The sequence below is a fragment of the Camelus bactrianus genome, chromosome 21, assembly GCF_048773025.1.
Source record: "Camelus bactrianus isolate YW-2024 breed Bactrian camel chromosome 21, ASM4877302v1, whole genome shotgun sequence".
NCBI lineage: Eukaryota > Metazoa > Chordata > Mammalia > Artiodactyla > Camelidae > Camelus > Camelus bactrianus.
Window position 1 is genome coordinate 6,286,007 of NC_133559.1, and position 15,777 is coordinate 6,301,783.

The 15,777-nt window shown below is 48.6% G+C and overlaps 2 protein-coding genes across 2 annotated transcripts; one reads left to right on the top strand and one right to left on the bottom strand.

Annotated features, from left to right (window-relative positions):
- Positions 1 to 10,392: 10,392 nt before the first annotated feature.
- LOC141574309 (late cornified envelope protein 2A-like) lies at positions 10,393 to 11,487 on the bottom strand. The gene is made up of 2 exons (XM_074349078.1): positions 11,437 to 11,487; positions 10,393 to 10,915 (listed from the first exon to the last, which is right to left on the bottom strand). Exon 2 carries the CDS (start codon positions 10,892 to 10,894, stop codon positions 10,622 to 10,624), a length of 273 nt encoding a protein of 90 aa, XP_074205179.1. The 5' UTR covers positions 10,895 to 10,915; positions 11,437 to 11,487; the 3' UTR covers positions 10,393 to 10,621.
- Positions 11,488 to 14,184: 2,697 nt separating this feature from the next.
- On the top strand, positions 14,185 to 15,309 carry LOC141574310 (late cornified envelope protein 2A-like). Its single transcript, XM_074349079.1, has 2 exons — positions 14,185 to 14,272; positions 14,803 to 15,309. Exon 2 carries the CDS (start codon positions 14,824 to 14,826, stop codon positions 15,094 to 15,096), a length of 273 nt encoding a protein of 90 aa, XP_074205180.1. The 5' UTR covers positions 14,185 to 14,272; positions 14,803 to 14,823; the 3' UTR covers positions 15,097 to 15,309.
- The last annotated feature ends 468 nt before the right edge of the window (positions 15,310 to 15,777 follow it).

Consider the following 15,777-nt stretch of genomic DNA (forward strand, 5'->3'; position numbering starts at 1 on the left):
AATAAAACGATATTTTGCCAACATTGTTTCATCTACTCCCTCCACACCTTCTGGCCCTGCACAAATGTTTTTTTCTGGATAATTTTAAGTGAAGTCCATCATCACATTTTTTTTCCTACCCATAAGTACTGGAGTATGTATCGTGAACACATAAGGACAGTTTATTTCTTATATAACTTCAATGTCATTACTATTCCTAACAAAATAAACAATACACTTCTACTACCATGTGACACCTCGCTCACATTCACACTTCCACAATTACCTAAAAGGTCTGAGTTTAAAGTTGGTATTTTGAATCAGGATGCAAACAAGTTCCACCCATTTGGTTGATACATTTCTTAAATTTCTTCTAATCTGTAGTGGACTCCCTCCTCTTTCACATCATTTATTTTTTAAAGAAACAGATTATTCATCTTGAAGAATTCCCCAGGTTTTAATTTCAACTGACTGCTTCTTTCTGGTGTCACTAAACTTGTGATGTTCCTATATTCCCTAGTATTTCTTGCAAATGGGCAATTAGATCTAGAAGCTTAAGCTAAATTCAAGTCTATTTATTCACTTAATTTTTTTGTGGCAAGCATACACCAAGTGTGATGTTATGTATGTCTTACTGCACAATCCAGGGGCAGTAATGTCCGTATATTCTATTTTCAGTGATGCTGGACTGACCTGGAGGTTTGGGTGGTCCATCCGTTCATTTTAAAGTTCCCCATAAATATTTCACTTAACATGATAAGCACATAATGATGACTGTTGGTGGGGCCATTGTTTCTCTAAGGGTTAAGAAATGGTGATTTTCTAGTTCTATCATTCGTTCTTCATCTGTTAACACCTATTCACCTAAAATTGTTGTTATCTAAAAGAACTTTCCTCATCACCCATGTGGTAACCTGAAATACAGTTTAGACAAGCAAGATAGAATAAATGCTAAATTCTCTCTCTTGCCAATTTTCAGAATAATGAGTTGGTGGCCCAGCAACTTTCAAAGATAACCATTTTTTTAAAAAAAAAGTATCATTATGGACATACGGATTTCTCTTTTTTAATGTGCCTTGATCAGTTGCAATGATTCTTTTTGATTCTCAAAGTGTTCCATTTTTTAGCTTCTTGTGTCTTTTTGACACAACCCCCGTAGTCTACCACAGCCTCCTTGCTTCCTGGTGCAGTGAGATGTCCCAGGCTCACCTTTGTGCCACCTGCTGCAGAGCTGGACTCACACATTTCTCCAAGGGGTTTCATCATCTTCTGGTGGGAAATGGTATTTAGAGACCTTAACATGGGCTCTGTGGATGAAAAATACTGATTTTTATTATTTACCTTTTTAGTGGATAACACTAGGAAATAATTTTTTCAAGAAAAAAATCATGAAAAATCATACTTCATTTCAAATTAATATTTTAGAATATATATACTTTATAATATATACTCCTTTCATATTATTCTTGTACCTTTTTCCCCTTATGCTAAAATGTTCAGTCTTTTTGTTTTACCCTACAATATAGTTATAATATTATTCAAGTGATAATAACAATATTACTGCTGATGGCAAGACTGTTCGACACTATATGAGGTTCCTTGGAGACTCTTCTCAGCCTTAGAATCGAGGTGTAGAGTCAAAATAGTGTTTTATAAGACCAGTGCTCTAACCCCTGAGCTCTGGAGCCAGCTCAAAATACTGTGTTTTAAAGTTACTTGAAATAACTCTTTTCTCAGTACAGTGATGCCATCAACCTCATGTATAGTTAGACACATTTCCAGTCGTTGTTTTCATTGTTTAGAGATTTTAAAATGTAATACTTGTTTTTAATCATGTGTTAAACATTTAGATTACTCTGAAGTCAAAACTAAGAAGCAAGTTATGTGCATCAAAGTTCAGCTTCCTGCTTTGTCCCATCTCTCTTTCCTGCACATAATCATGTTTATCAGTTCTAGATTTAGCCTGCAATTTAATTCTCGGTTTTAATTTTAATACTTTTATATAGGCAGGAAAGTGATTACTGTTACATCTCCATTACAGAGGAAATAGCACTGTCCTTTTAACACTGGGAGCATGAGAATCCCAATACAGCGTCCCTTCCCAATGCTCCATACTCCCCCTACAGGCGCCTTGAAGAATTTCAGTATGTAGACCAAGCCATCTGGTCACCCTTAGGTTACACATCCACAAAACAGACTGTTTCAGTGATTACTCTTCCTACTCAAGAATTATGTAAAATAAATATGCCTGTTATTTTTGGACTCCAGGTGTTGCTTGGTGTCTGGAGCTAGAAAAACACGTGGGCAAATATGTGTGAATAAGCATCTGTGTGTGAGTGTGTGAGTGTGTGTGTGTGTGAGTGTGTGTGTGAGTGTGTGAGTGTGTGTGTGAGTGTGTGTGTGTGAGTGTGTGTGTGTGTGTGTGTGTGTGTGTGTGTGTGTGTGTGTGTTAGGAAAACAAATTATCCCCCCAAGATGCCATTTTCTGTTAACACCTACTATGGTGACATGGAATTCAGGTACACAGTGGCATTATCCTGGAATCACCTTTCAGGAAAATGCGGGCTCCATTTATAAGAGGAAAGTAGTTTTGAAATTAATAAGGGTGACAGTTCAGAAAACAACGAGGCAGAGCCTGGGAAGTCCTGTGAATTGAAGTTTGGGTGCATCTAACAATAAAACTCATTTGGGATCAGCAGATACAAACTACTATACATAAAATAGGTAAATAACAATGTCCTACTGTACAGCACAGGGAACTATAATCAATATCCTGAATAAACCATAATGGAAAGGAATATGAAAAAGAATATGTATACATCTGTATAAAGGAATCACTTTGCTATCCAGGCACTAACACAATATTGTAAATCAACTAAACTTCAATTTAAAAAAAACACAAAAACCAATAAAAACTCATAAAATCTTCCATGAGTTTAAAATAACTGTAGGTTTATTATTACTTTTTCTTTCAAATTCAATTAACTTTAAATGGTATTGACAACTAGAAGGAAAATAAGGACTGTCAGTTCCCTAAAGGGGCAAGTAAGCTAGTGTGACAGTAAAAATCCAGCTGCAGTGTTTATCCCAAAGGGTTCTCCCCCGCCCCACCTCGCCCCGCTAGAGACCTGGGGAAGCCCACCCAGCAGAGGTGGCGCCCAGCAGCAATGCCTGCAACCTTCTTCTAAGGGGATCTTTCAAAGCCCATGGATGCTTCTGGCCTGCTTTGCTCTGCTTCCAATGACATCGAGAGGCAGAAGCTTTTGTAGAAAGGGGCCTGCTGCAGGCTCACAATAGAACCAAAAGATGAAGCCATTCATCACACTCATCACATTCTCAGCATCCCTTCTCTGACTAGAAAAGATCCAAGGAAGCGTCCCCATAATGTTTGCGTTTTCGTTTGTTCATTTGAAATAAGATTTCAGTGGCAGTGTTTCCATGTCATACTTTGTTCACGTGTATACAATGGAATTAAGTTATGTATTTTTTAAACAACGACAAAAGTGATCAAATGTCAGTAGAGAGCGATGAGAAGCAGCCCTGCAAGTGAAGCCAGAAAGTTCAGCTTTGAGGTTAGAGCCAGTGCCTTAATTTCTCTCTCTCTCTCTCTTTAAAAAAAAATTTTTTTAATGAGGGGAGGTAATTAGGTTTATTTATATTTGTAAGAGATACTGGGGATTGAACCCAGGACCTCCTACATGCTAAGCATGCACTCTACCACTTGAGCTATGCTCTCCCTTGAGTTTTTCTTAATTTGTGGAAGTGGAGTAGGCCAGCTGGGGCCGAGCCGCTGTGGGTTTGGGGCCAGTCGCCAGACTCAGGTCCTCCTCCCCGGGCTGGGGGAGTACCTAGGGGCTGTGCACTGGGTGGCAGTCCCCCTTCTCCTTCCTTCCGGTTAAGGGGCTGCCCTTTCCCGCTCAGCTGTAGTCAGGAAAGGCGGTTACTGACTCAGGGATGACCCCGGAGGAACAGTGATATCTGTTTCTTCATTGATAAAACAAGGGGGATGACTTTCACAGCACTGATGCCTTAAGCCCTTTCTTCCTCTGGGACAGGCTGCCTCAGGACCCCTACATTTTAAAAAAAACCCTTTGATTTAAATGGGGGCTTTTTTTTCTGGAAATAGTTACTCTTTTGTTAAACTCAATGACTTTTAAAGGTTTTGGGCACATCATTAAACTGGCCACTCTCACTGCCATGTGTATGCCCTCTCCTCAAAACCTCAAGTGCCCAGAATCTGGTAATCACGAAAAGACAGGCGGAAATCTTTTTGTTTGTTTGTTAAAGAAGCTGAACATATTTTCATATTTACTGGCCATTTACAGTTCTTTTGTGAATTGCATTTGTCCCTTCTCAATTTTTCAAAATTGAGAAATCGTTTTTATTCCTTGATATGTTAGGACGTTTTGCATTTGTGATACATGGGAGTTATGTAGCACTCATGATACGTAATAATATTAATGTTGTTGAATGAATACCATAAACACTTTTACTCTATTGTTCCCTTTTTTAAACTTTGTTAGGGTAATTTTTGCCCCCTGGAGCCGCAAATTGTGTGGTCAGCTGGGACAGCTCCCCGCTGATCTGGAAGCTGTCTCTGGGGAGGGACTGAGGCGCACCCACCGCAGATGGCTGCTAGGTGGCTCTGGTCACTCTTGCAGCGCTCCACCCAGGACCTTGCGGCCCGCTCGTGTGGGTGGAGCTGCCATGTGGCTGATTCCCTTTCTCTGACTTAGCCACCCTCCTGATTACTGTCTTGGACCCAGTCTGCCTTTTCCTGGGGCTCTGTGCCTCTGAACAGACTCCACCCTGCGCTGGGGGGGGGGGCGCTGGTGTGAGTCCCTTGGGATGGCTCTGGGGACATATCTGACACAGAGGTTTTGGGGTCTCAAAGTACAGATGACGAGCAATCAGCACACAGGGCTCCAGCCAGCCTATGCCGGGCCCCCAAGCCCATCCGTGCTGCTCTGGTCCTGTCGGAGGAAGGAGCACAGCATCCTAAGGGCAAGTTAATGTGACGAGTGTGCAGGGCTTGGATGGGTATGGCAGAAATATGAGTCGGGGGAGGCGAGCAGGGGCCTCAGGGCTCACCTTCTAGCGGGGGAGACAGGCAGATGAGCAAACAGGTGCTACGGTGGGACCACTGACTCTGACTGGACACAGAGACGGGGTGATGTGTGGAGGGCCGGGAAGGAAGCAGTTTCATGAAGGAATGTACATTTGGATTGAGTCCAGCAGGATGGGCAAGGGGCATTCCAGACCAAGCACGTGTAGCGCAAGCCAGGCGCAAACTGTGGGACAGCTTCCAAGAGTCCAAGAACTACAGATCCTCCCAGGCAGCCGGAGCACAGGCAGGTGAGGAGGTGGCCGGAAATGGGGCCGAAAAGGCAGGTCAGGCCAGAAGTGCTGGGCCTTGGACGGAGCGCTAAGGGCCTTGGCCTTTTGTAGGAGGCTTGAACTTTTGGAGGATTCAAGCCAAGATCCTCTTCCCCTCTCCCCGCTCCCACCTTCTCAGACTATAGAAGGTGCACCCAGGACAGAACTTGGCTTTGAGTCACAACTGGCATGAGGACTTTTAAGCACGAAGACGACAGGCCCCCCAGAGCACTTGCCGTCTAGAACTCAGAGCAGGGAGAGGATCCAGCCTCCACTCTCCCCTCCCCTGGACTGCCTCCCCACCAATCCCATCCTCCAGCAAGTCCTGTTCTGTCCATGTCCTAAATATTTCCTCAACCTGCTTGCATCTCTCCATCTTTGCTTTGCACTGCCTCGCTTGGTCACAAGCCTCTCCTTCAACAGTACAGTGGTAGTGCTTTAATATCCTCCAGCTTCTATTCTTGTCCCACCCCTTCCATGGAAGCCAATTATTAAAAAATACAGAAAAGCAGAGATCAGATTAGACAGCTTTAAAATACTCTGTGGTATTTGGAATAAGACCCAAGCTCCTGACCTTGGCCTCAAGGTCTTCGGTGACTGGTGCCATGGCAGCCTTGCTTGCCTGTCCTGCCCTCCCTATTGCTCATGTGTTCCCAACAGCAGCCCCCTTTCTGTTCCTGGAACACACTGAGCCTGTTTTCATTTTGCGGAGTCTCATTGGAGGTTCTAGTAAGAGATCTGACCTTGGCGGGCTGGAAGTGTGATCTGCCATTAGGTCAACGGGACGCAGAGACAGGGAGGAGAGACGGCTACAGGCGTTGCTTGGCAAGACCCGAGAAGGACCTGAGTGAGGCTGCTGGCCCTGGAGATGAGGAGGAAGGAGCAGATGTGTGAGTCTTCCTGGAGGCTGACTCGCTGACTCCCTAGGGCTTGGGGTTGGCTGCATGGGAGGGGTGGTGAACCCCAAAATGGCCTTGGGGTTTCCAGGACCAGTGGCAGAGACTTGGTGTCAGTAACAGGACTTTGGAAGTCAGGAGGAAGAGCTGGCCTGGTGGGGGAAATGAGAACTGAATTCCATTTACTGACCAATTGCTGATGTTTTCATAGTGAAGGGAATAACGGCTGCCAGTTACTAAACGCTTTCTGTGTGGAGCTTCGGTGGTTTGTCCCTTTCATCCCGTTTGTTTTCCCAGCACTCACTCACTGTGAGGGAGGTGCTGACACACCATCCCTTTAGGGCGGAGAACTAACTCAGAGAAGTGAAATAATTTGTCCAGGCTCACAGTTTAGGGTTATTTTGACTCTGATGTTCTTAGAAAGTTTCTTATCTATCGGGTGATTCTAAGCGTCCCACACACAGGAAAACCCCGTAGACTTCCCCACCAGCACATCTGAGGTTGCACTTGTTAGAGCCTCCCTGAATCGGCATCTCGTCCTGTGCTCTTTGGCTCAGGGATGAAATGACACCACAGCCCACCCTGGCACAGCTGGAGGCCCAGGGTCCCCCTTGATGGCTCCCTTCCTCTGACCCCTCCACCTCCAGTTGCTGTTTCTGCCCCAGACCGCTCAGTCACTGAGCTGCGTGCCACCGCTCGGCTTGCCACCGCCCCGCCACCTGCCTTCTGCTCTGGTCATTGCTGTACTTTGCCCAGTCCCCTTTCCCCCTGCCTTTGCACCCAATGAAAATTCCCAGGAAATAGGAAGCAGTCAGGAGATTAAAGAAAGAGGTCCTTCAGGGATGAATTAAACTAGGAATCTTTGTAATAGAATCTGAGGTCAGGAGGGGAATAAAGGCTCTTCTGGTGTAACGAAGTCAAAATGGTGGTGCAGAGAGGTCAGACTCAGGGACAGAGACGACTAAAAGCCGGAAAGGCCCTTTCATCCTGGGCCTGCTGACTTGCTGTGTGAGGCCCGGCTCGTGACATCCTCTGGTTACCAGGCTTCAGCCTCTTCCTGAACAGGGTTAAGAGATTCTCGGGGAAGCCCTGACTCCACCTCTTAAGCATCCTCAGTCCTGCTGCTCCTCACTGACTTGCTTGGAGTAGGCACACATGCCAGACGCTTGCAAAACGTTGGCAATACCAAGAGAACTCAATTCCAGGATCTCACGGTGGTGATGGGCAAATGTGGAACAGCCAAGTGAAATGCAATTTTTAAGTGTGGAAACTTTGCACGAGTTTCTGTGAGCACTCCCCTAAGGGTCAAAGTCTGCCACCACAAGGGGGAGGGGGCCATCCTCCCTGCCTCTGTGTGGAACCAGCTCCTTTGTGTCCCACGAGGCTGGAGCTGGGGAGCACCAAGGACAGAACCCTTTGCACAGACATGTGCCCTTTCCTGCCTGGGGCATGGGCTTGGGGTGCCTTCATCAGTGGTGCTCAGCCTCAAAGAGTGATGTGTACAGGGGGTACTGCGACCTGCTCCAGGCTGATGGTGTTCTCTTACCGCAGAGTCACAGGGTGGTGGGGGCGGAGGGAGGGTGTAAGTCCAGCCTTTCCCTCATGGGTACTGATGCCTCTGCTCAGGGCCCACAGACTCCCCTTGAGCTGGGAAGATCTGCCTTCCTCTTCCTCTCTGCACCCCAAGCCAGGCCACTGCGCTCTGTGCAAGAGGGGCTGGGCTCCAGGACGCTGAGGGAGGGGATAATGCGGAGCAGCCCGGTTGGGAGGAGCGCAGTGGAGTAAGGACAGACGGTGTCACTGCTTCACAGCACCGCTGGCCACCGCCACCTCTGCCACATCTACCACATCCAAACCTAAGGGTTCTCCCAGCCTGAGGTCTTCCCTGGGTGTGTCAGACGTATCCTGCTGTCAACTAAACACCAGGGCTCTCAAACAACTGGAAACAGATCTTACTCTGAGACCAAGTTTTTCTATCCTGAAACATCAGTGTGTGTGTGTGTGTGTGTGTGTGTGTTTGGTGTGTTATGTGGTGTGTGTGTGTGTTATCTGAACCATGGCCCAGCATCCTTTGTGCTTCCTGGCTGAGTACCACAGAAGAATTTCTTGCATTTCGGGGTAGCACACAGGCTGTCCCTGCTGTGAATCCAGAGCCTGCTCTGGTATGAGTCCCAGCCCCAGACCCTCCTCCTGCCACCAGTGGAGCTGGGCTGTTTGTTTCAGAGCAGGTGGGACTGCAGCTCCGTCTTGTGGATTGTCTTTGGTACCTTTTTCTTCCCGAAGTCTGAGGAACTGGTTTTCCATGAAGGCTGGAGGGGAAGTTGATTTCTAATTTGCCACTTCCCAAGGGCTTCAAAAAAACCTTTTCATTCTATGAAAGATAACATGGTGGTTTCCGTGCCAGTTTGGCTTGAGCTCAGGCTTGTTACGTCTTTATTATATTTTTATTGTGGTAAAATATACATAACATAAAATTTAGTATTTTAACTATTTTTAGGTGCACAATTCAGTGTTATTAAGTATATTACAATGTTTGGTAACCATCTTCGCTATTCATCTCCAGACTTTTGCATCATCCCAGACAGAAACTCTATGCCCCATAGGCAGTATCTCCCCATTCCGCTCTCCTCGCAGCCCCTGGTAACCTCTATTCAGCTTTCCATCTCTCTGAATAGAGCTGCTCCAAGCACCTCATATCAGTGGAATCGTACAGTATTTGTCCTTTTGTGTTTGGCTCATTTAACTTAACATCATGTTTTAAAGGTTCTGCCTCATTGTAGCAAGTGTCAGAATTTCATCCCTTTTTAAGATCAAATAATATTCTACCATGTGTGTCTACTACATTCGGTTTATCCATTTATTTTTTGACAGATGCTGGGTTGATTCCATTCTTTGCCTATTGTGAAAAGTGCTGCTATGAACTAAAGTGTACATGTATCTGAGTACTTGTTTTCAATTCTTTGGGGTCTATACCTAGAAGTGGAATTCTATGATGTCTTATTGGCTTTTTAGTTTTATTTTAAGGAATATCCTGACTTATCCTGTCTGGCTGATCATTTCTGATTTTCCATTATTTCAACAATTTGCAGTCAGTGGAAAAGGTCACTCTTGGTTCACATGCAAAGTAGTGGTTTCAATAGAGGGTGAGGAGATGAGGTCCATTGACAGCTGACCTTCTTCTAAAATCAGGGCAGGGCTAGCCCCTTCCTTCCCGAGACAGGTGCTTGGCAGCTGTGACTTGCATGGTTTGGAATCTTACTGGTATAGAGTTTAAAAAGCAACATTAAACACACTGAACTAGACTGATAAAAAGTATTTTAGAATGAATTGTATTCCTTGCTTTGAAGCAAATCAGGACAATACAGTGGTGGCCATGATGGTCCTGCAGCCAGAGTGCTGTGTGGCCTTGGCAAGTTAAGAAAACGTGCAGAGAAATAAAAATACCATATGGAATCACTTATATGTGGAATCTAAAAAAAAAGACAAACAAACTTATTTACAAAACAGAAACAGACACACAGACGTAGAGAACAAACTTAACATTTACCGGGGGGGAAATGGGTGAGAAGGGATAAATTGGGAGCTTGAGACTTGCAGATACTAACTACTACATATATGTATAAAATAGATAAACAACAAGTTCATACTGTACAGCACAGGGAACTACGTATCTTGCAGTAACCTATGGTGAAAAAGAATATGAAAACGAATATATATATGTTCTTGTATGACTGAAGCATTGTGCTGTGCACCAGAAATGGACATGACTTTGTAAACTGACTCTACTTCTATAAAAATACATGCACGCACATGAAACACGTGCAACAATTCCGTTTCCTTACCCGTAACATGACGTAATAGAGAACCTACATCCAAGGGCTGTTGGGAGACGTAACTGGGGAACAGTATGCTCTGCTCCTAGCAGGTGGTAAGCAAATATTTCATCTTATGATTATCTTCATTTTCAAAACCAGCACCACCTCTCACTTCTGCTTTCCTCTTCTTCCAATCTTCTCGTGTCAGACCCGTACTTCCGGAGCCGCTGCCCCGTTTCCCCTGCGTCTAGAACCGTGTCCGTTTTAAGTCTCACCACCGTGTCCCCTGATCTCTCTTGAAGACAGGGAGGAGAATAAAAGAATGGACAAATGACAGGACACTTTGCAGGAAGGCAACAGAGCTTTATTGTTGTTGCGGGGACGGAGGAGGGAAGACCGGGATCCGGGATGGGCGCTCGGGCGCGCGGAGCACGCGGGACGCTCACGGGCCCTGCAGCCCCACGAAGAGAAGAGGGTTGGGAGCAGCTTCCCTGCGGGCCACGTCCTGCCCCCAGGTTCCCCCTGCGGATCTCTCTGCGATGCCCAAAGCCCGGGTCAGCAGCAGCCCCCGGAGCCTTCACAGCACCCGGGGCCCCCCGAGGGCTCGGGCTCACAGCAGTCGGGGCTCTGGTGCCGGTGCCGGTGGAAGAGGTGGCACCTGTGGTGGCTCGGGCAGCCGCCCCCGCCCCCCACGCCGCAGCCGCCCCCGGCGCTGACGCTGCAGCAGGAAGAGACTGGAGGGCACTTGGGGGGGCACTTGGGGGGGCACTTAGGGGCGGGGCACTTGGGCGGGGGCTGGCACTGCTGCTGGTTCTGCTGGCAGGACATCTCGGCAGGAGTTAAAGCAACCTTAAAGTAAAATTAAAATCAGATCAAATGTATCAAGCATAGAATAAAAATATTTTCTATTCTCAAACCATTATTACTCTGCTGGTAACACGTCTGCAAAGCATGCTCTCACTCCTGAGCCAAAGCCCCATAAATGTGTACAGTTGGCATTTAGGTCCTGTGCATAGAATGTATGCTATGTACCAAGATCGGTTTGTCACTATGTTATTCACACAGTCTGATCCTAAGAAATGAATTCACAACTAGGCAGAGGCCCCTCCTCTTTAGATGCACCAAGTGTAGGTATGAAACCTGCTGTCCAGGGGCCAATCAACAGAGCCTTGGAGGAGCTGTTCCCGCTCCCTCTGGCCACAGGACTCTCTCCCCAAGGCTGAGCCCTGCTCTGCCCAGACCTCCTGCTATGGTTCAGCCCCTGACGCGTCCCCTTCAGCCTGCTCTGTTTTTTCATTCACCACGGTGGGAATACGTTCCAAGCCCTTCTTCTCCCAAAACCCACAGCCCTCCCTTGGGCTGGCACAGACTCTCTTGCCAGCACCGGCCTCAGAGTAGGTTCTGGTTCCTGAGGTGTGAGAGATGATGAGGAGGAAGGACCAGGGATACCTTTTATAGGAAGTCCCCAGGCTGGGCTCAGAGATGAGCCTGGTCTCTGGAAGTTGCAAGGGCAGCTCTTGCACAACCAAGGGAGGAGTAGGACCGTTCCTGACATTCCTCTCCCTGCGGTCTTGTCTTCCTGGAAAACCATACGTGCACCCAGGCTCCTCACTGGACGGGCCTCCAGCAAGGCACACCCTTTCCTGAAGATGAGTCTTGGATGGCCTGAGATTCCCAGGAAGCTGGTCACAGGCTGAGGCTCCAAGGCCCTGGATCACCGCCTGCCAGGCCCTTACGAGATGGGTGGTCACACTTGTCACTCCAGGCTTTGTGGGTGGGACAGGATGGAAGGAGTAGGAATGGGAGGGTGGACAGAGGAGAATTATTCCGGGAGAATCTCCAAGAATTGATGTCTCTTTGTATGTGTACAATAGAGAAAATAAATAAACCAAGGGTTACACCGAGACATGAAGTCCTGTGATCAGGGAAAGGACCACAGGACGGAAAGGGAATGAATGTTGGGACGGGGTTAGATTGAGGTCCTAGCAAGACATTCAGGGGGAGACTCAGGAGACATTCAGAGATACCCTCCTGGCAGGTATGAATTCCCAGGCTCGGTGGGCTTGGAGGCAAGCTTCACCATGGCGTTCATCACTATGTGTATATACAGCCAATGTGTTTCTTTATTAACAACCAGGTGTGCCAGGTATTCTGCTGGACCCAGGAGGACAAGAGAAGTCTTTCTTTACTCACTGGCTCTCACATTCTGATGGGAGCCACACCTGTGGAGACGAACACAAATATCTACAACATTAAAAATACCGAGGGGGAAGCCCAGGCAGCAGGTCTGCTCATGAATCAGCATGTTCCTTCCCCTGTCAGGTCATGACACGGGGATGAGGCTCAGAGGGGGGGCAGGGAAGTGCTGCCATTCCCCCGGCACGGACAGCTCAGGGAACTGGCTCTTTTGTGCTTTTCTATTCAACTTCCAGTCTAAGTCCCATTGTGCGCGGTGCCCACAGGGGTGTACCTCCCTGACCGCCCCCCTCCCCACACGTACACTCCTAGTCACACTCCATCCTGGTTCCAGACACCGTCAGAGAATGAGGAAGCTCAGGATGACAGCCGCTAAGACAGAGTGAACTAATCAAAGTGCCCCACACATCTCATTGCAGAAAAGTGATGCAGGAGAAGATTCGAACCATCCTCTCTGGAGCTCGCGGACTTTTCTCAAGCAAAGAAGAATTTCGAAAGGCCTAGTGGACTGTGTGCTGCTCAGGGCAGGGGTTGAGCCTGATTCACCTCTGAATCCCAAATTCCTGACAGATGGGCAAAAACCCCAACCAAACTGCTAAATGAATTTAACTAAATAGTTTGTTCATGGGCTGATTCATTTCACCCCTGACCTGAAAGCCCTTACAGGGCAGGCAGGCTCTGGATCTGAAAATAGACAATAAATCGGAGAGGGGACACCTTGAGGTGAAAAGGGGCTTAGAGCATCTCCTCTCCTCCTTGTGCTGGGCCCTCAGTGAGGGTGAGGCCACCTCTGTTCTGTGTGCAGCTCTGTCCCTGTCCCCAGTACAATGAGTAGCACACAGTGTGCTCTCCAAGCCGATAAATCGATCTGGCTTATCCAGAATCTTCCTCATTTCTCACTGACAAACTGAACTCAATCTCTTACTCAACATCAGCCCTGCCGCCACCCAGACCCCAAGGATAACGGAGCTGTCAGTTCAGAGGCTCCTCAGCATGACGAACCTTCCCCAGGGCTCTCATTATAGTTTAGGGATAACGGTGGCTTTGAGAGTCGGGACCATAAGTGCCCATCCTTACTCTGCACAAAAAGCCTGGGTGCCAGTCATTCACTGTGATGTATGTTATTAAGCATCTTCTAGGTGCCAAATGTACGACAAGACACGGCTCTTCATTTTTCAGTTAATGTTCAAACCAATGAATAAAATCATCATCTGAGAAAGGAACCCTGACACTCAGGACACTGAGCAGCATTTCCAGGGTCGGGTACTAGGGCTGGAATGTACACGGGGCTCCCGGACGCTAGTTCCAGTGATCTGACCTCCACGGTCTGCCTACTTCTCACCAAGTTAAGTATTCATTGCCTTGACTGAATAAGGTCAGTCATCCCCGTCCTCACAACAAAGAGAAATCAAGACCCCAGGACCACCTCTTAGGAGATGTCAGAGGGAGGAGCAGAGGCTCAGGGTCCCCACTGAAGGGCAGACCCAGGGAGGATGAGTGGATGGGCAGGGTTCTTCCCAATTCAAGGCTCCTGAGCCAACAGCCCGGAAACGGCATGGACCTAAAGCAGACAGACCCAAAAGACCAAGCCGCAGTGTGGGAGGGACTCCGAATGGAACATTTCCTCAATGACAAAAAAATATTTTAAATGAACAGATTGTGGCTTTGACCTGAGGTTCCCAGGGGACACACAGAGTCTTCGTCCAGGCACTGGTTCCTTGAGATCCCAAGTCTACTCCCCAGGGCCCAGCCTGTGGGACACTGTGACAGGTAAAGCCCCTTAGACCCTGCCCCAGAGCATGATCCTGGGAGTTCCCCAGGCCTCCTGGGAAGCAGGGACAGGGAAGCAGAGGAATGTCAGGAATGACCCAGCACATGCCTGCTTGTGCAAGAGCCACCTCCCGCCCCTCCCAGAGCCCTGTCTGGGGCCTATAAATGTCATCCCCAGGCTGCAGCAGCTCATCCGCTCTGACTCCCTAGGACGAGTCTGTGCTCCCGCCTGTGACCGAGGTGAGTGGGAAACGGAGCCAGAGCGGGTTCTGAGCAGGACAAGGAAAGAGTTGACATCTGGGAGGTGGCAAGCGGAACAGAAGGGCGGAGAGGAAGGAGGGAGACTGAGGAAAGAGGGTTTGATTCCTGCCATGCTGAGCAGGAGTAAAATTCAGAAAAAGAGGAAGAGACTGTGGCTTAAGAAGTCCTCAGAACTTTTGCACTCTGGAGGCTGCCCTGGGCTAAAAGGCATGCGTGGACCTCACCGAGATTAGGGCCCTCTTTTACGTTAAGCCCTCGGCCCTTCCGAGACTTGCCTACAATGCGCAGGGCTGTGGCGATGGTGGAATCCCTGCTTCCAAGGCGAATAAAATGTTCACACGTTGGGATTGCAATCCATGTACTTTTAACTCGAAAAAGATTTATCTTATTTCCTTCTGGACGCTTTCCCACGTGTTCTGGATTTCATTTACCATGGATTGATTCTAACGGAGGTACAAAGCATGACCCTTGATTTAACCTCTCAAAACCATGTGATTGTCCTCTTCCAGGTTGACTGAACTCCTGCCGAGATGTCCTGCCAGCAGAACCAGCAGCAGTGCCAGCCCCCGCCCAAGTGCCCCGCCCCTAAGTGCCCCCCCAAGTGCCCCCCCAAGTGCCCTCCAGTCTCTTCCTGCTGCAGCGTCAGCGCCGGGGGCGGCTGCGGCGTGGGGGGCGGGGGCGGCTGCCCGAGTCACCACAGGTGCCACCTCTTCCACCGGCGCCGGCACCAGAGCCCCGACTGCTGTGAGCCCGAGCCCTCGGGGGGCCCCGGGTGCTGTGAAGGCTCCGGGGGCTGCTGCTGACCCGGGCTTTGGGCATCGCAGAGAGATCCGCAGGGGGAACCTGGGGGCAGGACGTGGCCCGCAGGGAAGCTGCTCCCAACCCTCTTCTCTTCGTGGGGCTGCAGGGCCCGTGAGCGTCCCGCGTGCTCCGCGCGCCCGAGGGCCCGTCCCGGATCCCGGTCTTCCCTCCTCCGTCCCCGCAACAACAATAAAGCTCTGTTGCCTTCCTGCAAAGTGTCCTGTCATTTGTCCATTCTTTTATTCTCCTCCCTGTCTTCAAGAGAGATCAGGGGACACGGTGGTGAGACTTAAAACGGACACGGTTCTAGACGCAGGGGAAACGGGGCAGCGGCTCCGGAAGTACGGGTCTGACACGAGCCACCAGAGCTCTGGCCGCTGGGCAGGGGCAGCGGTCTGCAGTGTGGGGGCTCCAGCTGCTGTCACGGTCTGGGGGTTCCGGCTGCTGCTCTGCGGGCTGCTGCTGACCTCAACCATGCAGAGCACTGAGGAGCAGCCTGGTGTTTTGCCTGTTCTCTCACGTGCTTTCCTTCTGGGCTCTTATCAACTGAATAAAAAGGCAAAGTCTCACTCTCAAGAGCCATCAACTTTACACCTTGGATTTGCATTCTTTCGGCCTCATGTCAATTTCTCAGATTGTTGAAAAATGTTCTAAAGCATGTACTTTGCAACTGTAAATTTACT